The 21,906-nt window shown below is 43.4% G+C and overlaps 1 protein-coding gene across 1 annotated transcript in view; it reads left to right on the top strand.

The window, feature by feature from the left end:
* LOC145391364 (uncharacterized) overlaps nucleotides 1-21,906 on the top strand; it is a 68,929-nt gene that overhangs the window by 42,264 nt on the left and 4,759 nt on the right. The window contains exons 2-4 of the mRNA XM_080265962.1: nucleotides 15,955-16,106; nucleotides 18,513-18,614; nucleotides 19,526-19,616. Coding sequence (XP_080122088.1) covers nucleotides 15,955-16,106; nucleotides 18,513-18,614; nucleotides 19,526-19,616 — 345 coding nt within the window. The remainder of the gene's footprint in view (nucleotides 1-15,954; nucleotides 16,107-18,512; nucleotides 18,615-19,525; nucleotides 19,617-21,906) is intronic.

The raw sequence follows: 21,906 nt of genomic DNA on the forward strand, positions 1-21,906 counted from the left end.
GAAGCTAACGGCGGGCGATTTAATATAGCTGCGATTGAGTCATAGGAGCCAGTGTTTACCTCCCTGATACGGTGACGTCGTTTCCTGACTTATTTTTTCTGTCTCCAGAGTATTTAGTCAAAGTTAGGGAAGACCTAAAGGGTTCAAGAGATTAATGTAGCTTGTCTAACTCTTCTAACTCTCATAGTCTCTCCATAGCTGAATGAAGTCATCTGGAGGCAACAAGATTAAACCGGACAAGGCGTCACCGTAACGAAGGGGTGAAGATGCATCGGCGTTTGGTTTCGCCCCCCCCCCCTCTCTCGTGTCAGGCTAGTAAAACACTTGACTGGCGCCAGGATGCCTTGAGTATGATCATTACCCTCCCACTGAGATGTCACCAGCCCGTCTCCGTTGCCTCACAAAACATTACGCCACACACACCACGCCTCCTGTCCATCACTGAAACTATTAGACACGCATTAGTTCTCCTTTATGTAACTAATTCCCGAGTCAGATTATATCCCACGATTGGTATCTCCGCGAGGCACTCAAGACCCATTCTCGGATGAATTATATCGTTTGGTGTCAACGGGAAGAGAATACCAGAGCTGTTCCGATCATGAGAGGGTTAAGGAGGTACTACTCAGCATTTTCGAGGTGTTACGCTCCCTGGCCTGTGTGTGTGTGTGTGTGTGTGTGTGTGTGTGTGTGTGTGTGTGTGTGTGTGTGTGCTCGCGAGCTTTACGTTCGTTTTACTTTTTCTGTGTAATGTTGGGCCTGTGGAAAAGTGTCAAATGTGGTCGTTAGCCCCAGCACCTCCACACACTTACCACCAGATCAGACAACAAACCTGGGACCCTCTGTAGGGAAAAATATCTTTACGGGGATTTGCCTTTTACAACTGATGATCATGTTTCCTTAATGTTGGACAATGGGCACAGGAAGATCTCACACACACACACACACACACACACACACACACACACACACACACACACACACACACACACACACACACACACACACACACACACACACACACACACACACACACACACACACACACACACACACACACAGTAGAGAGCTATTTATATCCCCAGGAGGATCAAGCTACACACTAAAACGTATCTACCTTAACCTTTCCACTTTTTTGTCCGGGTTCACTTTATTTGTTGGTTTATTTCTGCGATCAAATCCGCTTTTACGATTTCACACCTCGCTGGCTTATGGTTTGGGGCCCATAGTTAAAAGAAACGTAAAGAGATTTGTTGCGCTATATGTGTTGTTACTACGAAATTTCTCTGTTCGCAAAATACAGTCCATCCACCCATATTCACACACACACACACACACACACACACACACACACACACACACACACACACACACACACATTTTTTCCTCTATTTTCTTGTTTCATCTCTGACTACCACTGCCTTCCTGCCTCTCGCTCCCTCCCTGTTTCCCTCTCCCTCCCTGCCTCTCCCTCCCTTCCCGCTTCCCACTCGCTTCTTCTCCCTCCCTCCCTGTTTTGCACTCCCTACCCGCCTTTCTTTAACTCCATTCTCATCAGTAACTCCCCATCCCTTTCTGTCCACTCCCTGCTTCCTTGTACTTCCCTGTTATCCACAAGCTTAATCTTTTTCTTTCTCTCTGTATCTATCTCTAATTCTGGCCCACTACCATCCGTCCCATCTTTCCTCCTTATAATCTACCTCTTCCTTATAATCTCCCTCCCTTTTTTCAATTCTTGTTATATTTTTCTCTTTCTCTGGTCCTCCTTTTCCCTTTTACGAGTATTTCATCTTCCTCTCCATATCGCGCTCCTTTCTTCTCTATTTCTAAAAAAATTATCTTCCTTACCTTCTCTCTCCCCTCTTCTATACCCTCCTCTCTTTCCTCCTCCCCTTTTCCCTATCCCTTCCTCACCCTCCATTCTCCCTCTTTTCCCCTCTCTTTCTTCCCATATCCCCCTCCTTTCCCTCCATATACCCTTTCTTTCCATTCTTCCTCCTCCACTCATTTCCCTTCTCTCTCCATATTCTCCCCCTCTCTCCCACTCCTCCCATCTTCCATATCTCTTTCATTCCTTCTCCACCCCCTCCATCCTTATTTCTTAACCTCCATACCCCATTCCTTCCCAGTGTCTTTCCCTCCATATCCCACTCCTTCCCCCTCCATGTATCTCTCTTCCCTTCTTCCCTCCCTCTCCGTCCCTCCCACTTGTACTCCCACACATTGATCCCTCCTCTCTCCCTTTCCCTACCTTGAACGCCTCCCTCCCTCACTCATATACAGTAAAAATAACACATATTTCCCTTGACATTAGGTAATTAGCTGGAATCTCTAACTAGGGAAGCTTGCCTTATTATTTTTCTAAACTTCATGGAATAGATAATCATAGTAAGCTTCAGAACAGCAGCTAATAACCATAAGTGATTACTGTTCAGCACGGATTTGATTTTTCATTTGTCGTGCGAATTAAGCTAAACACTCTCTTCATTTTGTTATTATTTTCCATGAACTTTTCTTTCCCTTTCTCCTTACTTGTTACTCTGTCTATTGCCGGATGCTATTCATCATCATCATCATCATCATCATCTCCTCCGTAGTATTCTCTTTCTTGCAATTATAATCAACCAATCAAATGCAAGGGGATCGGACATCTTCGGTCAAGAAACCTTAAAAGTTCTATAGATCGTATTCTAAGTGGCTGAGGCCATTTCGTAACACCTTTTTCTAAGTGGTTTATCTGGATATTACACCTTTATAAATTTCTTCTCTATTACTGATGCAAACTACGTCGATATTAGAAAGACATAACTAGCATGCAAGATAATATTAATGTGTAGGATGCCAAATTAATCGCTAAGGAAGAGTGCTGCAAGAAAATATTAAGGTGTATTATGCTATATAGATCGCTAAAGGAGAGGTGCTACGAAGCCTCCTGTTCTACGTAAAATACTGCCCTATATACGAAGATCTCATAACACCCCTCAGCATCCCTACATTAGAAACGCCAAATAAACGTCACCTGTAACTCAGGTAGTATGAAGGGTGAGCAAGGTGGTAGGGTGAGGGATGGGGAGAGAAAAGGGGAGGGGGAGAGATGAGGAGAGAGAAGGGGAGGGAGAGGGATGAGGAGGGAAGAAGGAATGGCGGAATAAGGAGAGAAAAGGGCAGGGGGGAATGAGGAGAGAAAGGAGTAGGAGGAAAGGAGAGAAAACGGGGAAGGAAGACAAGAATAAGAGAGAGGAAAGGTAGAAAGGGAGTAGGAGAGAGGGAGGGGGAGAGGAAGGAAAGAGAGATGAACACAAAATTGGTAGAGGGAGGAGAGAGATTGAAGAGGAAAGAAGGAAGGGGTATAAGGAAGGTGGTGATGAGGATAGAGATGGGGAGAGAGAAGGGGTGGGATTGGGAGGAAGCTGGAGAAAGAGGAGTGTTAGATATGGTGAAGAGAGAGGAAACGGGAGTAACGAGGGGAGAAAGGGGAAGGAAGAAGGAGGATAGGAACAGAAGGTTAGAAAGAGGGAGAGGAAGGAAACAAAGGAGAGTAGAAAGTGGGAGGTATATGAAAAAGGAAGTGAGGACAGGGAGGGAGAAGAGACAAGAGAAAAGAACTGAAAGAGAGGAATGTGAAAAGGGGGAATAGAGAGAGGAGGAGAGTGTGGAGGAACAGATAGAGGGGAGAGGGAGGAAGAGGTTGTAGCGAGAGGAGGGCAAAAGAGGGAAGGAAGACGGGGAGGGGAGGAGGCGAGTAAGAGAGACGGAAAGAAAATTGGGTGGGAAAAGGCGTGAGGAGAGTGAAGCCGGTATTTACTCTCATCAAGTGAAACATCAGGACCAAGAGCCGTGTTCTCGTCACCTTAGGAGGCATTTTAACACCTCTGCCTTCTCAGCTTATTCCCACGTATAGCGCGGTACTATTCTCCTGTATCTGATTCATGCAGCAGTAATAGTAGTAGTAATAGTTGTAGCAATAGTAGTAACTGCAACCCCAGGCTCATCTGAACGTCAACCCAGTAGACTGCAGCAAAAGTTACCCTTCTGCCGCAGTTCATCATCCTCCTTTCTTCAGATAAGCAGGGATATGAAGGACCATACAACTTTGTAGCTCCACCGTCCATTCATATCGGTGGCACCACTTGAAGGCGTTCCTCTCCAGCACCATAGGATTTTAAAATAGATATAAACAACATGCCCAAGATAGGCAAGATGTAGCACCCGCATTCTAACCCCTTAACTTCGAGAGGCTTCCCATTAAGCCGAATAAAATCACCTGGTGGTATACTTCGTTCACATTAACCCTGCCTAAATTGTTGTCCTTTTGCAGCTCCTTCTACGCTGCTCAAAATAAGGTAATGCCACAGCTCTACAGTCCTTTTCATGCCACTTCTTGTCTAGCGTCGTACTGTAGTGTTAATTTATTGCTACAACTCAGAATTTAAGATGAAGAGAAGACAGTTTCAAGCCAAGGTAGAGTAAAAGGAGTATACTAAGAATAAAATTCATTGTTCAGACAGACACACAAGTATCTTTCCAATGTTTGACGAAGAATTAGCGGAAAAATCGAACCCTCTGATATACGTAGTTGTAGAGATAAGGTTTTTCACTGTATTTCGCCAGATGTAGATGTTCTTCAGACACAACAAGGAAGCTCGCTGTTTCTTTGGCTGAACAGTAGTAGTTAAGCTTCGTCTCCGGTAAATGTTATTTCTTATTCCCAGGCTGTGAATATAATACGCAGAGGTAGATACAATTTTTTAGAAGTCTCGGCCCCTATGTATTCAGTACTGATTTATTGGAGTATTTTTTTTTTTTTTTTTTTTTTAGTTTTGCCTATTCATACTCTTTCGACGGAAGCTGTAAACAAACACGTAAACCAGTTCCATTACTGCCGGCCTTTATGTTATGTATTTATGTTTTGCCCTTTCTCATTCCTTACTTCCTGATTTTCACTTACCCCACCCGTAGCTCGAATAGAGTAGGCTATCAGGTGGATGTAGATTTATTTATTGAAACTGAATCTGTAAACAAGCACATAAATCGCTTCCTCTATTGGCAACTTTATTTTGTTTACTTATTTATTTTTCGACAGCAGGAGCATCTCTAAGAGCCGTCTTGTCAGTCAGTCACACCCTATGGATTTTCACACGCAAGGTGCTTCATTATAGCCAAACCCCATATGGTCGAATCTACCTAAGAAATTTGTATTTTTTTTTTAGATCGAAGTAGCATAGAAACACAGACTGCATCCTCTGTTTTATTTATTTACTTAATTATTGATGCAGAAGCTGAATGATTGCTACGTTTACTCCCAATCTGTCAATATATTGATTTTATTTTTTATTTTTTTCTCACCTCAACCTTCAGGCCATCCTGGTGTGGGAAATGGAATGAGAATGATGCTGATGACGTATCTTTTAACACGGAAGCTATATAGAAAGTGACTGTTTTCTCAACTCTCAGCCTCTGCAACCCCACTGCACCACCACCATCACCACCATCACCACAACTGACACTGGGAAACATTCTCTCTAAACCTGCCTGACGTAATCTCCGGCCACTGCTGCCTCTAACCTCACCACCCTCACACCCACCCTGCCGCACACCCACACCTTCCCCCTCCATCACCACACCCTCTCCACCACTCCCCCAAACCGCCCCCGTCATTCACAAACCCCCTTCACTACCCAGCACCTACCCTCGTTACATTCAGCCCCCCTCCCTCCTTGATCACCCCTCCCCCTTCCACTCCCCCTCACCCCCACCTCCGTCATTCCGTCTCTTCTACCCACATCTCTGAACTTTTCCTTTTTCCCACTTCATCTGCTTCACTATACATGTTATATTCATTCTCGCTCATCCTCCTTACTCCATTCACATACCCACCACCTCCTTCATTTTCTTTCTTTCCCCTCTACATTCCTCTGATAATTCCTACCTTCCTTTCTCAGCTTCTCCTCTCCTTCTGTTACCTTCCACCCTTTTCTCCATACTCTCATTCCTCTTTGACTTCCCCTTCTCCAATCCTATGTGCAACCCCTTCCTTGACTATACCCCTACCTCTTTTCTCTTGACTTTGATCTTTCCCGCCTTCGCCTCTCTTCCCCCTCCTCCTGCAACCTTTCCCCCTTTTCTCTTTACGTTTATTCTTTAACTTATTCCATCACCCCTCCCTCACACCCTTATTCAACCCCGTCCTTGACAATACCCCAGTCTTCTCCTTCGTGCCTTCTTTCCTCCACTACACACCTGTAATATTTCCTACCTTCCTCTCTTCCATCTTGGATTCCCTGATCCTCTTTCAACCTTCTTCCTTCTTCTTAATACTCTCAAGTTCCTGCGACTCACTCTCAGCTGAACGGACTCTTCTGACGTCACGTGGTACACTATACTAGAGTTATCCCGACCGTGAGAGGGTTAGTGGTTACGATACTAACTCTCTCAGGCTCCTATACTCACTCGCACCTGAAGATAGTCAAGTGGCCACACCTGGGATAGAATTCTAGAGTTGCCTTCCTTTTCTATGGTAAATTTCCTCCTCTTTGCTTCTTCTCCGGTAACTTCCCCTCCATTCTTGGACTACTGAAAAACATCCCCCTCTCTCTCCCTCCTCCCTTCCACACCCAATCCTCTTTCCTCGTTCAATTTTCCCTCCGTTTAAATCACTCCTGACCTCACCCACTCTATCTTCCCGCCCCGTCCCAACCGTCTCAACCTCTCCCTACGCCAACCCTCCAGCCTCACACAACCCACCCAGTCTCCACCCACAACCACTCCTCCTCACACCTCTTCAACCCTCCTTATCCCTGCAATAAGCCAGGAAATTAAAACGGAAGATACGCTGACGGAAAGGATTTATTTTTTTAAGGGGATATATTATTTGTCGGTATACTCTGAACATTTTTTCGTCAGGTTTAGTCATTCTTTTCTTCCTCTTGGCAATAAGTAATAGTAAAACCTTTACATACTTCCAAGGCAAAGAAGTATTGTTGGTGTCATCTAAAAAGTTTTTCAACCAAACTGCAATTCCTGAACCATTATTTTGGAAGAAGGCGAACTCTCTCTCTCTCTCTCTCTCTCTCTCTCTCTCTCTCTCTCTCTCTCTCTCTCTCTCTGTATAGATAAACAGATAGATAGATAGATATAATTTTAATGCAACATTCTAATGACAAGAAAATTTCAGGGTAAAATTCTCTACGCGGGTGTTAACTGAGGAAAAGTAATTAACATAGGCTGGTGGAGGAAATACAGCCTGGTGGTGGGTAGAGGATTTACTGAAGATTATCTACCTGTCAACCAGCACTCATCACCATAACAGCCATTGTTGTGATTACCTGAACTTACTTTGAGCCTCACTACTTGATATCTTTTCGTCTCACTTCACTCCATTATGCCTCATCTAACCTCTCCGCCTACGCAAATGTCACTATCTAGATGCATCCCATTTAATCTTGCCTTACCAGAGATCATCTATTTTGATCAACAGTACTTTGATCTATCTTTGTTTAATCACTCATCTTTCCTTTCCTTTGTTAGCCTGATCTTAGCACTTTTCTCTTAGACAGGAAGAGCAGGGAGGGACATGTAAGGGAGAGCATAAGAAGCAAAGGATAATAGGGGAAGAGAGAAATAAGGAGAGGACGTTTGGATGTAGGGAAAGTGGAAAGTACCAGGTAGAATTCTTAAAACAAAGGAAAGGAGAAACCACGGCAGTCAAAGACGAGGACTGAAGAGGAGACGGAAGGAGGAAGAGAGGGATGATGTATTTATCGTAGTGGCTGGAGTGGAGGTTGAAAGTGTGCCAGTCAAGCGGAATATAGCCCATGTGAGCCACTTCTTGAGCTTAAATGTGTAGGGTATTTAAACCAACATGAAAGCCTCTTTACTCCTTTTAATGACATTAATTGAAGATCTTGGCCAAGGGATCTAGATTTAAAAATAAATTTGACTGATACAGTAGTAACAGCTCAGTATGTTAAAGACAAATACTGAAGAACAAATCAAATGAACCTTACCTCTAACTGGACTAGCATCTAAAATAATCTCGAGCTGCCTAACTTTAAACTGGTATCAGCCAATCTTGGTACCGGGAAGTAGGAGAGTCAGAAAGTAGGCTGTCCCAGTTCAGATCACCAAAGCCGCCGGAGCTTACCCTACATCCCAGGCAACGCTTAGATACCATAAAAATCTCTGGTCACCTATCAGATTAAAACCATGCCGGGTAAAAGCAAGCTCTCTATGCTATTAATTTCTTATCATTAACGTTCTCGTTTCTGCTTCGTATTCGTTGTCAAGATCGCTTACAAATAATTGAGTAGTGCTGTATTTCATTTCACTAAAAATAAGTTGTAACAATTAAGACCTGAACCATTAATGTGTGTGAAATAAATATCTTAAAGTTCCAAACACAAGAATTGCAATAAGAATCACGCTTGCGAAATCCCTGAGTTCAGACTTAGGCCTTTGGTTGGCTTGGTGTTTTTTTACCTTATACTGCCATATTATTATAAATGAGAGGGTGAAGGTGTGTGCAGACCCAAATTTCAGATGATTATGTGTGGAACAGTTGTCATATTTAGATGTAATTAGCCTGCATGCCACGTTATAGAGCGCGTTGGAGAGCGAAGTAGGAAAGCTAAATACATTTTACTCTCATCCTAAGATTCATAACCCTTCGTTCTCACAGTTTTAGTAACCAAGCGCGCTTATATACATTTCGCCAAGACATCTAGAGGTGTTCTGAGAACTATACTGCTGCTTTGGTATAAATGTCCTCTTCTTAACGCTTCTTTCGACGTTTGTAGCACTGTAGAATTCATTTACTATCATCCTAAGCAAACTTCGCAGCTGTCGTCATGTTCCTCATTTATCGTACGTATTTCGACGTAAAATCCATAAACTATGATGGGTGTGAGATATTTCAACGCTTTTCACTCCTGGTTTTGACGTTGGCCTAACCATCCTTAATCAAGTGACTTTTTTTTTATTTTTTCACGCGACTTACTTCAACAGAGGATGAGTCTTTTATATCTGGGGGGAGAGATTGATTAATGGCGTATCTAACCCGTCCAATACGATCATTTTCTCCTAACCTAAATAAAATCATCTAAGGCAGCAAGAATAAGACAAACAGCTTCATCGAAGTGAACATTTTATCTAGCCTTGAAAAATCCCCAGCAGCCAAAGGATTAACGCCTTCACTAAGATGACTCCCCCTACCCCATATTTTTTTTTTTTTTTTTTTATTCTTTCTATCCTCAGATTTTTTTTTTTTAGCTTAAGGGAGACTTTTTGAACTGGAGCGGATGGATACACCCTTTATCAGTCCTTTTTTTTTTTTTTTTTTTTTTTTTTTTTTTTTTTTCAGTCCTAACTTGGAAAAAATCGTCTGGTGGCGGCCTAAGTCAGATACAAAAAACATCATCACAGAGCAGGGATAAAAAACTCTTGGGCTCTGTGAAACTCTCAGCTGAATTAAATTGTCTGGAGTTAATATACTACTAGAGTTATTCCCACCATGAAATGGGTGACAGTGACAGTATGGACACTTAGGCTCCTGTGAATCACTCTCAACAGAATAAAATCATCCGGTGTTAGTCGGATTAAATTACTATAGAGGACATGGCCACTAGGAAGTTAAAAATATTCTGCTCCACGTTTCCTTTTGTATTCTCCTGCTGGTATCTTTTTCTTCCTCCATCGTGCCGTCAGGATGAACACCCTCTCTATTTATTTCCTGCAGATTGCTTTCCTGGCCAGGGTTTCAGATCCTTGGCCAAAGTCAGTGGCATATGCAGGCGGAGATAGAACAGGGGACAGAAAATTAAGATGGGAGGAGAGGACATGCGAACTACAGGGATGAGACTGGGGACAAAGAATTAAGCAGGGGTGAGAGAAGGGAAGTATATCTGAACAGTACAGATGAAACAGAAGGCACAGAATGAAGGAGAGAGATGAAACAGAGAACAGAGAAAGAAGCTTGGGTGGTGGGAGGGATATGGGAACAGTGGAGATGGAACAGGAGACAGAGAGTGAAGAAGACAGATGGAACAAGGGATAGGAAATGAAGGAGAGGGATGGAACTTGAAATAACTGAGTGGTGGGTGAGGGTAAAAGCAAGGATATAAAGAAGATGAAACAGGGGACAGAGAATGAAGGAGAGAAGTGGGACAGGGGACAGAGAAGGAGGAAATGAAACAGGATAGGGAGATACAGGGAATGATGGAGAGAGGAGGAACGTGGGACAGTGAAGGAAGGAATAGAAACAGGGTAGGAATGGAGGAGGAGTTGTGGGTGGAAGGAGGGATAACTGTACAGTAGAAATGGAACGACAGCCATGTAAACAGACTCTTACGGTCATATGCTACTTAACGTCACGGAGGGGAAGACAAGCCTCCAGATTTTGGCGGTAATTTCTGAAGTGCGAGAAAAACACAGAACTTGTCTAACCTCTCTATCATTACTACATGCACTCTGAGATATGGACTGCAGGATGGTTACGTGTAATCTCCATAGGCGTTACATAAAATGCAGTAATAATCTGGGACCAATCTACACCTCAGCATTATGAAGCTTAACTCCTATTTTTTTTTTATTCAGACATCAGGTGATCTTCGTAAGTTTAGAAAAGTCCTTTAGCAGTGAAACGTAAACTAAAGCTGTATATCTAATCCTTTCAGTCCGTAAAGATCCCCTATGGTTAATATAATCGTCAGCAGATGGCAGGAGAAAAATAAAGTCCTCGAGGTTCCTGGTTTAAGCATATATCAGACAGATCAAGAGCTTAACTCACATGTGGTAAGAAAAAAGAGCTATTGTTAAATTTGGTTAAGTGCTTGAGCCAGAGGTAGAGAGGAAGGGAAAGAGGGAGCTTTTAGTGGGAGTGACTTAAAGCTTAACGCAGAGGCGGAGAGGAAAGGGGGAGCTCTGGTAGCTTGAACTGTGACACTTGTCGCAGAAATGAAGAGAAACGGAAGGAGCTCTTGAAAGATTAGAATGAGATCTTAACCCAGAGATGGAGAGGAAAGAGCTCTTAGGGAGGAGATGACTGAGAGCTTGAGACAGAGGTGAAGAGGCAGAGGAGGAAGGTGGAAACTCTTGAAAGGGCTGACTTAGAGCTTGACCTGGAGTTGGAGATGATGGGAGGAAGCTCTTGACAGAGCTATGTGAAAGGCGGGAGCTCTTGGTGGGTCGAAGAGCTTGACCCAGAGGTAGGGAGTAAAGAAGTAGGGAACTCTTGGTAGATCTGAGTAAGAGTGAGACAGAGGTGGAGAGGAAGTGGAGAAAGGAGCTCTGGGTGAGTTTCATTGCAGGGGTAATGAGTGACTGAGTTGATTCCGCCTTCCAGCATCCTTGGGGAAATAGTCCGAACCCCAGTCTCTAAAGGTGGAGAGAGAGAGAGAGAGAGAGAGAGAGGAGAGAGAGAGATTCAGAAGAGTGAGGGGATGTGTGAAAGAACTGTAATGTAATTAATATCGACGAACGCAGGAGGAAGGAGAGAGGGAATGAAAAGTTATCGTGAGGCACAAAGGAAGAGGCGATGATCGTGTAAAACAATCTAGTAAAAATGTGGTTGTGTGTGTGAATATGTGGGTGAGAGAGAGAGAGAGAGATGGGGGGAGGGAGAAAATGAAGAAAGTAGAGGTATGTAAAGTGTCCCGATGATGCATGAAAAGAAAAGGGGGGAGGTAGGGAGACAGGGAAAGAAATAGGAAGTAAAAAACGGAGGGACGGAGGGAAGCAGGGAGAAAGGAAGAGAGGGAAGACGACAAAAGAGGCAGGGTGAAAAATATACATATAATTTCCATTTTCCATTTGGGATTTTAAAAATGCAATAATTACAGGAACATCATAGGGAAAAAGGGATAGGTCTGGAAAAACTGTACGGTAGGGCGAGGTAAACGAGGCTTGGTGAGGATAGGGAAAAATGCGGAGGGGAGATGAGATAGACGTGGAGAGACAGGGAGATATGGACAATTAGGGGAGAGATAATGAGTAATATAAAGACCCAGAGAGATATAAGGAAGCAAGATGAGGTGAGGAGGATTGCTGAGTGGGAACGAAAGAGATGAAAAGAGACAGGGAAACATTCGGAAAGGCAGATGGAGACTATGAGTAGTGCGAAGAGGAAAAGAGAAGCGTGGAGTGGGAATGGGAACGATGTGGAGAAGCAGCGAGTATTACAGAGATGCAATGAGAGATATAGGGAAACAGGAAAAAAACACAGAAAAGCAAGAAATGTGGCGGAACAGTGAAAGACAGTGAGGAAATAAAAGATGTGTGAGAGGCAGTGAGTGATACAGAAAAGCAGGGAGAGACAGTGAGTGATAAAGAGAGGCAAGGAGGGACAGTGAGGGATACGGAGATGCAAGGAAAGAGTGCGAGAGATACAGAGCAGCAAGAAAAGACTGTGAGGGATACACGGAAATAAGATATTTAGAGAGATAGTGAGAAGTACAGTGATGCAGAGAGAGACAGTGAGAGATACAGAGAAGCAAGGAGAAATGTAGGTAGGGCCTATGCACCCTCTCGTGTTTAAGATAAATGTATCAAGCACATTCATCACGCACGGTGAAGTTTACACGTCGTCTTGTCTGGCCCTGTGATGGCCAACAAATTTAGTATCATTCTGCTTTTCATTTCGTTCTCAGTGCTCACCTGTTTTATTCCTAATTGGACAATTGCTTTGATTTTCTCACTATTTTTCCGCTGGGATATAATGTTTTCCTATATCAGTCAGATTTTTTTTTACATTGTGAGGGTAATTTCGTGTTTATTCCTGTATATATGTATTTTTCATAAACTCACAGACTTAAAAGTGAAATCTACAAAGCAGCAACATTCCTTTCAGTTAACTGTTTTGGTGCAACCACTGGAATATACATTACGAGTGGAATATAAAGTTTTACAAGATATTAAGCTGGCATTTGGAATTGAGGCAGTTAGAATTCTGCCTGTCGAGATAATGAAAAACCATTAACATCTTGACTGCTTGTCGACATAAGCCTAATAAAATCGTCTGCTAGTAGGAAGAATAATATGTCTTAAAATGACAGTACCGAAGGGGTTCATACTGCCTTTATAGTCTCTGTACACAGTAGCTATACTCATTTATGTTCACATCTGATGCTGAATAAGGATGCCTTCATGCGGTGGCACCTATATAAGTGGATGGTGGGGTTATCTGATTATAGAAACGTCCCTCAACCTCTCCCTATCCCCCGAGAGGAATATGATGCAGGAGAAGTCTACCTGGTTCACGTTTCAGATAATCACAACTACAAAGTTTAAATCTATCGTTCATGTAAATCCAATCAGCGGACTTTGATGAAAAGGGTTATAAATAGACTGATAACGAGAAATTATAGAAGGGTACGGGAAGACCTTGTACAACTCACCGGCGGCTTGCAAAGGCTCAGTAACAAGCAAAAGCAAAGGGAGGGATGAAAGTAGAAATGATAGCAGGGCACAGGATGGTAATAGCCGAAGATGGCGAAAATACACGCTCTCGATTCAGTACCTTCTCTAGCTCTGGGGAATGTAGCAAAGACTTAGTGTTTATTAAGCGTTTGGTGGTGGAGTGGGAGGGAGGTGGGGTTGATTTTTAACCTTTTCACTTTCATGACGTGTTTTGTTACTTTATTTTTTATCTCTCTCTAACCCATTTGATTTTGCTTAGGATAAACTTGTAGGACTGGAATGTTAGACGTTACCTTCATTAGCTATAGGTTTCCTAGAGTGTAATTAAGTCGTCGGGAGGTAGTAAGGGTAAATAAGAAATAACACGTCATCGGATTGAAAGAGATAATGGTGTCTTGAGGTGAACGCAGCAAGAGTTAGTGTTTATTAAGTGTATGGTGGAGGAGTGGGAGGGAGGCGGGGAGAAGTATTAGAAGGGTGGGATTCCTTACGAGAGGTGGGAGGAGAAGAAGGCCCCCCTGATTGGGTCTCCCTCACCTGCTTCCACTAAAATACAGTTAAGGTTGAGTAGGAATATACCTGTTATTCACACACACACACACACACACACACACACACACACACACACACACACCATCCCTGAATTGGGATTTAATTACAACAAAGCTTCAGGGACATTAAGAGATTCAGTAATATCAGATAAAGTAAATTTGCTCGACAAGAGAGAGAGAGAGAGAGAGAGAGAGAGAGAGAGAGATTTGCATATGATTAAAAAGACTGAAAACCTAAATATTCTCTGCCCTCACCAAAAAGACAAAGCCTCATAAGCTGATGAGGTTAATAAATTCAGTGCCCTAGGTCTCCCTTCCTCAGAGTAAAATTTTCCGACGTTAGAGGGGAAAAGTTGCAAAGTTAGTATTTCGCAGCCAACAAGGTTAATACGTAATCCTCTCCCCTTCCTATCAAGCAGCCAATTAACCCACCTGCTCTCGCACCTGTAAGTCAAGGTGTGGATGCAAAGTCACTGCAAATTAGGGAGTTGTGGGTGCCTGATCAAAGGGGTAGGCGGGACATGTGAACTCAAAGTGATTAATCGGTCTCGGGGTCCTTGATATTACTCGAGGTAGGCGACCTAAATGAGTTTGTGGATGGAGGAGATGTAGTAATTATTAGTGTGGTGATTTGCTGGTTAAGTCTGTGGCTTTAGGCGTATAGGTAAAACTTGAATTGAATTGAAATATTTATTGTTGTAAAAGGTACAGAGTACGTCGAGTGAGTGTAATTATTCGTTTGATAATGAGTTGGCTGCTATAGCACACCGAGTTCTGTGCTTCTAGGCCGATGGTCAGAAGTACCGATAATTTCACTCAGACAGGAAGACAGATGGAGATATGCATCATATTGGTGGAGTATTAATATAGTTAATAGTCGGCTTTGTTGGTAAAAGCAGTGCACTGAGTTTTGTACTTTGAGCCGGATAGGTAAATGGATAAACTTAGATTAGCAATTAGAAACACAGACAAGCAGACTGACAGCATAACCACATCATTATCTGACTTCTTAAAGATTATTTTTACTGGTATTAATTTCCTATGGAGAGGCTTTTCAAGATTTTTCCCATCCACTTCACAAGGCACCCCTGAAGCTGAGTAAAATGGTCTGTAGATAGCATGAATATAAAAGAGTGAAGTCCAGGGGATGAAGTAGTCCTGCCCTGAAACCCGATTGTTTTTTTTATCCTCATTTCTTCCAGACGATTTTATTCAGCTTAGTCTCTCGTGCTTTACAGGTAAATGAAGACTATCTAACCCTTTCAGTTTGTAAAGTCTTTCCTAAGGCTTAATAAAATCATCAGAAAATAAGATGAATGTAATAAAAATGAGATGAAGTGGCTTGATCATTGCCCATAAATCAATTCCAGTGGTGGATGGTAAGGGAAATGAGATTAGTCATGACCTGCCTCACCTCACCCCACCTGCACTCATGATCGGCTAATTACTGAAGGGGGATTAAGAGAGAGAGAGAGAGAGAGAGAGAGAGAGAGAGAGAGAGAGAGAGGCTTAGAGAACAGGAAAAAAGGCAGATTGGAGACGCTTATACCTTTTCCTAACACATCCTAGAATTTTCCTATTATCAGTGTCGTAATTATAACCCTCTTTTTATACAGTAAAGTCTTTATTGTTGACGTTCACAATTTTTCACCCTGTATCTTGGTATCCTAACACTTTTTCCCCAAGTAGTAGTGGAAAAAAGAGGGTTAGGAGAATAATGACGATGATGATGATGAAGCCAAACTTTCCCTCCCCATATACTCGTGTTACCCGGAAAGATGTGGTGATGATAATGATGATGATGATGATGATGTAACCCATTTTCCCCATGCACTCAAGGAGAGCAGAGTTAAAATGATGATGATGATGATGATGATAATGTCTTTCTAGCTTAGCCCTCTTTCCCCATAGAGAGAGGGAAAGAGGGTTAGGATGCTGCTGCTGATATTGATGATGATGTAACTGACGATTCTCCTCCCTTGTGGCGGTACAGGACTGACGGAGGAGCAAGATCGAGGAGACGCCCTTGCCCTGGGACTACCTACCCTTCCCGAGCCCCACGGGAGATATGCCCCCCCTACCAACTCCCTCCTTGCCTTCCTGCTCAGCCTCTTCAGTCGCAACCCACAACACAGCACAGATGCGGTAAGACGGTACATTGTATTCCACCGGACGACACTGCAATACAGCACAGCACGGCACAACACAGCACAGGCACAACACGGACACAACACAGCACAGGCACAACACGGACACAACACAGCACAGGCACGACACGGATACAACACAGCACAGGCACAACACGGACACAACACAGCACAGGCACAACACGGATACAACACAGCACAGGCACAACACGGACACAACACAGCACAGGCACAACACGGACACAACACAGCACAGGCACAACACGGACACAACACAGCACAGGCACGACACGGATACAACACAGCACAGGCACAACACGGACACAACACAGCACAGGCACAACAAGGACACAACACAGCACAGGCACGACACGGATACAACACTAACAAAACACAGCACAGCCACAAACACAGACACAGACTCAACACAACAAAACACAGACATAGTCAGACACAACACAACACAGACAGAGACAGACACAACACTATACAACACAGCCACAAACAGACACAACACAAACGCAATAGACAACATAACGCATCACAGAGACAGACACGGTAAGGCAATAGGTGCAGTGGACCGGGGATCCTATTTATAACTCTCCTACGTATAAATGTGTGTAAAATTGCTTGAATATACGATTAACTTCACTCATACTGCTGCTAAACGATTCACGATCAAATTAGGCCAAGTATTAAAGTGAATAAAACGAAAAACACTTTGATTTATAACAGTTACCATTATAGGGATTGGTTTACGTAGGATACTTATTGACAGAGTTAGAGAAAGAACAGAGAAATTAGTTGGAGAAGAACAGGGAGGCTTTAGGAAGGGAAGAGGTTGTTGAGATCAGATATTCATTCTCAGATCTTTAGTGGAAAAGTTTCTAGAGAAGGGAAAGAAGTTGTATGCGGCTTTCATGGATTTGGAGAAAGCATATGACAGGGTGGATAGACTAGGATTGTGGAAAGTGTTAAGAATATATGGAGTAGATGGGAAGTTGTTGAATGCTGTGAAGAGTATGTACGATGGTGCGAAGGCTGCAGTGCGTGTGGATGGTGAACTAAGTGAATTTTTCTCTTTGAAAGTTGGGTTGAAACAGGGATGTGTCATGTCTCCATGGTTGTTCAATCTGTACATGGATGGGGTACAAGGTAGGGTAGTGGTAGTGGATGTTGGAGTGGCCCTGGTGAGAGAGGATAGTGTTCGGAAACTCCCTGTACTGTTGTTTGCAGATGATACTGTGTTGTTGAGTGAAGACGAAGGGGAGCTGCAAGGTTTGGTGGATGAGTTTGAGAGAGTGTGTAAGAAACGGAATCTAAAGGTGAATGTAGGGAAGAGTAAAGTGATGGTCTTTGAGAGAGGTGAAGTCAGTGAATGTACAGCGAGGTTGGATGGTGAGGAATTGGAAAATGTGAGTACGTTTAAGTACTTGGGTAGTGTGATGAGTAAGGATGGAGGTTTGGAGGGTGAAGTGCTTGAAAGGGTACAGCAGAGAAGAAAGGTTGCTGGTTCTTTGAAAGCAGTGAAAAGAAACAGGGAAGTGAGCATGGAAGTGAAAAAGTTACTACATGACAGTATTGTGATACCAACTCTAACGTACGGAAGTGAAGCTTGGACGTTGTTGGAAGGACACAAGTCAAGAGTGAGAGCAGTGGAAATGAGTTATTTAAGAGGAGCCTGTGGAGTCACATGGAGAGACAGGCTGACGAATGAGGATATAAAGGAGCGTTGTGGTGTTGATGTGGATGTGATAGGAAGCGTTATGAGGAACACACTGAGGTGGTTTGGCCATGTGGAGAGGATGGAGGGTGAAAGACTGACGAAGAGAGGGTATGTGAGTGAGGTGGAGGGGGAAAGAGGGAGGGGGAGGCCGAGGATGAGATGGAGGGATGGGATGGAGAGGTATATGAGAGAGGGGGGTGTGAGTTGGGAGCAGGGGAGTGAAATGGCGGGGGACAGGGCGACTTGGAGGCGATTTGTTTGTGGCCACCCCAAACGGGATTGAGGCGTCTGGCAATAGATAGATAGATAGTTTACGTAAAAAACTGGGCATGAGTCTTTTTAAAGCCGACGTCAGAAGGGCAATAACCTTTAGCTAAGCCTCTCTCTTAGGTATTAATGAGAATTGTATGTAGTTCCTCCGGGGAAAAAATAGCAAAAGCTTAAAAAAAAGAAGAATGTCCCTAGAATGAGAAAGTTGTTAACTGCCTTCACCCAACATGAGTTAATGAAGGCTGTTTAAACCCCTCATTTTAAAATACTCCCTTAACATCAGTATGCAATGTCTTTCCTAAACTAATTAAAAGTGTTTGACGGTAACAAGAATAAAGGGAACGTCATGGTATTGAGAAGCTTGATATTTACCTTCGCCTAATCCAGCTTTTCTCACTCCCGGTACAGCTCAACAGGCAGTCAGAGCGAGGCAGCAACTACAGGAGTCCCAAGAGGATGTTCTATGCACCTAGGCTCGGCAAGAGAGAACCCGCTGTAGTACTGGACAACGTGGGTATTCTAATGAGTAAATGGGTCGTATGCTAGGTGACACAGGAGATTTTGTGGCACATCCTCCTGAGCGATTCGTTTTACACCCGGCGCTTTTAACGATCCCCCCCTATACTACTCGCGAATCTTTTATCGACTCAGTTTGCCTCAGTGACGTACCACACGATTTTTAAAAAGGTGTAATAAATAAAATAATTCACTGAGAAAGAGGGGACACAAAATCTGCATTGTCACCTAAAATACATCCATAAATCCGATGTCTTCGATATATTGCATTACAGAAGACTTCGAGAATATTGCCGTTTGCTTAACAGATTACTGCTACATCGCTTTAGTAAACCTGTTCGGTCCCCGAATATCCTCACTGTTATGAATGCACTGCAAATCATGGTGCGTAAACTGAGAGGGGAGAGATTAGAGAACATTTTCTGCAACTGCCATACATGTCTGCAATTTCCCCACTGAGCGGTGCACACGTGAACCATAGTTTCTACTCACTGTCTTTCCCGACCTCTGACTGAAAAGAAGTCGTATCCACAGCTACACACCGAAAGCAGATCTCTTTCTGGTAGTTCGAAGCCTTTTCAGATTGCACGAGTAACACTGTCATTGCAAACTGTTCCTCGTGTTACCTGATAAAGCTTCAAACTTCCATCTTAACACTGGATTAAAGGTCTACGTTCGGTGAGAAACCCTGGATGCGACTTCCCTCCTGCCAATGGTAGGATTAGAGAATTAATAAAAGGAAAGAAAAAAAATGAAGAAACAAAGAACAGAGAAAAAGAAAGGAATGACAAAAGAAAACTGTGGCTCACGACTGTATCTACCCATCTTTATTTACTCTTTCTTTTTCTCTTTTACTGATCTCGATATGTCTGTTGTGTGTGCCTAATTACTTGTCGCCACCCCAGAGCGAGACGAGGCGAGAGAAGCGAGACACGACGGCGGAGGAAGACGAGGATGAGAGCAACAACAGCGGCTACAGCTGGTGGTGGCCCCGAGGTGAGCAGGGGGAGAGTGGGGAGGAGGAAAATGGGGTAGCGAAGAATGAAGAGGGAACATGAGAGAGAGGGGGAAAAGGCAAGGAAGAGGTAAAATAGGACACAGGGTAAAGGGGGAAAAGGCATAACAGGGGCAAGGGGAAGAGGGGGGAATACGGGGAAGGGAGAAGACTGAGTATCGGAGGGGGGATGAAATAACAAGGGGGAGCGAAGGGAAAAAGAGGGAAAAGGGGAAGGTGAAAGATGGAGTAACGGAGAAGGAAGAGGTAATAAGGGGAGGCACAGGGAAAAGATGGAAGAGGGGAAAGGTAAGGTAAAGGAGGAGGATGGATGAACAGGGGGGAGGGGGATGGAGAACAGAGAGGAGGGAGAAAAGGAGAAGAGGGGAGACGGGGTAATGGGCAACAAGAAGAGGGGGGAGGCGAAGAGAGGTAAGGAGGGTTTGGAGGATCAGGGCTCGAGGTAGAAGAGCAGCGCTGCAGGAAAGTGTGAGAAAGGACTGTTGCATTAGTGTCACATCTATCAGGACATGGGGGAGAGGAGCAGTGTGGTAGGGAAATATAAGCAAGGACTTTCGAAGTAAAGGAACTTTTAAATTTTTGTCCATATATGAGCACGATTTTTTTTTTAATATGCTTGTACTGAACGAATTAGGGAGATAGGAAAGTTGCACTTGCTCCCTGTTTTCTGTGTACTGAACAAAACACTGTGACAGAAAAGTTAAAACGAGGATCCTTCCTAAATTGGTCATGCAAGGTAAAATAACACAAACACACACAGTAATCTTACCTGGTTAGCCTATGGGCAAACTTGAAATAACCCCATACGCAGAGAGCCACACAAACTGAGAATTTAAGGACATTCAGTGTTGTTGATGCTTACTTTGTCGTTTTGTTGTTGTTGTGGGATTAATTTTAATTGTACTAACTTTATATTTGGTAAAGGAATTTCATAAAACATTATTTTTAACTGTTATATACCTGCAATCAACAAGTTATAGTGAGGTGAATACGAAGCAGCAACTTCGCAACATGTTATGGTGGTGAAATCTGGTAATCTGATGGAGAAAGTTTCGCAGTGTTGCATTACTTTTTTTCGAAATAAGAAGGCAAACAATTTCAGTAACGTGTATCCGAATCCTACAACTACAACTTGTATATACTTAAAGAGAATACATCACTGAGTGTCTACCCAAATTTCTCGCGTGAACACATTAAACTGACATGTATACAGTAGAATGGTTAACCCTCGAAAACGCTGACGTCCTTATCCTTTTCATCAGGCCGCCTCTAGACGATTTTATTCAGCGCACGGGAGATATAGTGAAAAGGTTACAGAGTGCTATAACTAACCTCTGTAGTTCGAAAGCTCTGTCCTTAGCTAAATAAAGTAATATTGTTGTAAAAGATAAAAATATAAAAGCCTGCTCCGTACTGAATGGGTTACGAAAGACCTAAATTTCATGGCATGTTTAATTTTCGAAGAGAGAGGTGGTCATGATTCAACTTCTCGTGTAAAAGAACCTTCAAAGCCAGTATTTATATTACATCTTCAGTCAATTTCCTTGCGTACATAAACCGACGGCAGTAGGTTCTATTAATGGCACTTCACTCTCTCTAATAATATTCCCACTCTTATCACTTACTCCCACCACCACCACACCTCGCCCCTTCACTCTATATTACCCCCTCCTCCCTCTCTCTACCACCACCACCACCACACCCTCTCTCACTCTGTCTTATCGTCAGTGTTCATTTTTTCCTTCAAATTCCACTCAACTCCATCACTGGTACTTTACCCTCTCTAATGATATTTCAACTCATTCTTCACCCTCGCCCCTCCACTCTATATTGCACCCTCCTTCATCTCTCACTCTACCTCCTCACACTTAATTTCTCGTCCTGTACTCCCTGACCCACTCCTCACAATGTCCATCTCCCTCACCCCCTGCTTCTTCTCCCATATCACCTCTGGACCACAATTCAGACATTTCTCCTTCACGTACCTTTCCACTATATTTTCTCTTCTTAACAGTCTTTTTAATAATTCACAGTGTCTGTCTGTGTCTGTTTCTCCCCTGCCCACACATCACCGTTATCCAGCTTTTCCACTGCGCCACTATACTGCTACTATCACTGCTACTACTACTACTACTACTACTACAAGTACTGCTACTACTACTACTACTACAAGTACTGCTACTACTACTACTACTACAAGTACTGCTACTACTACTACTACTGTTACTCACACCTCACCCTCACACTCCACCTCACCCTCACACCCATCTC

This window comes from Coenobita brevimanus, chromosome 18, assembly GCF_032717465.1.
Source record: "Coenobita brevimanus isolate Jiangsu-jjx chromosome 18, ASM3271746v2, whole genome shotgun sequence".
Classification (NCBI taxonomy): domain Eukaryota; kingdom Metazoa; phylum Arthropoda; class Malacostraca; order Decapoda; family Coenobitidae; genus Coenobita; species Coenobita brevimanus.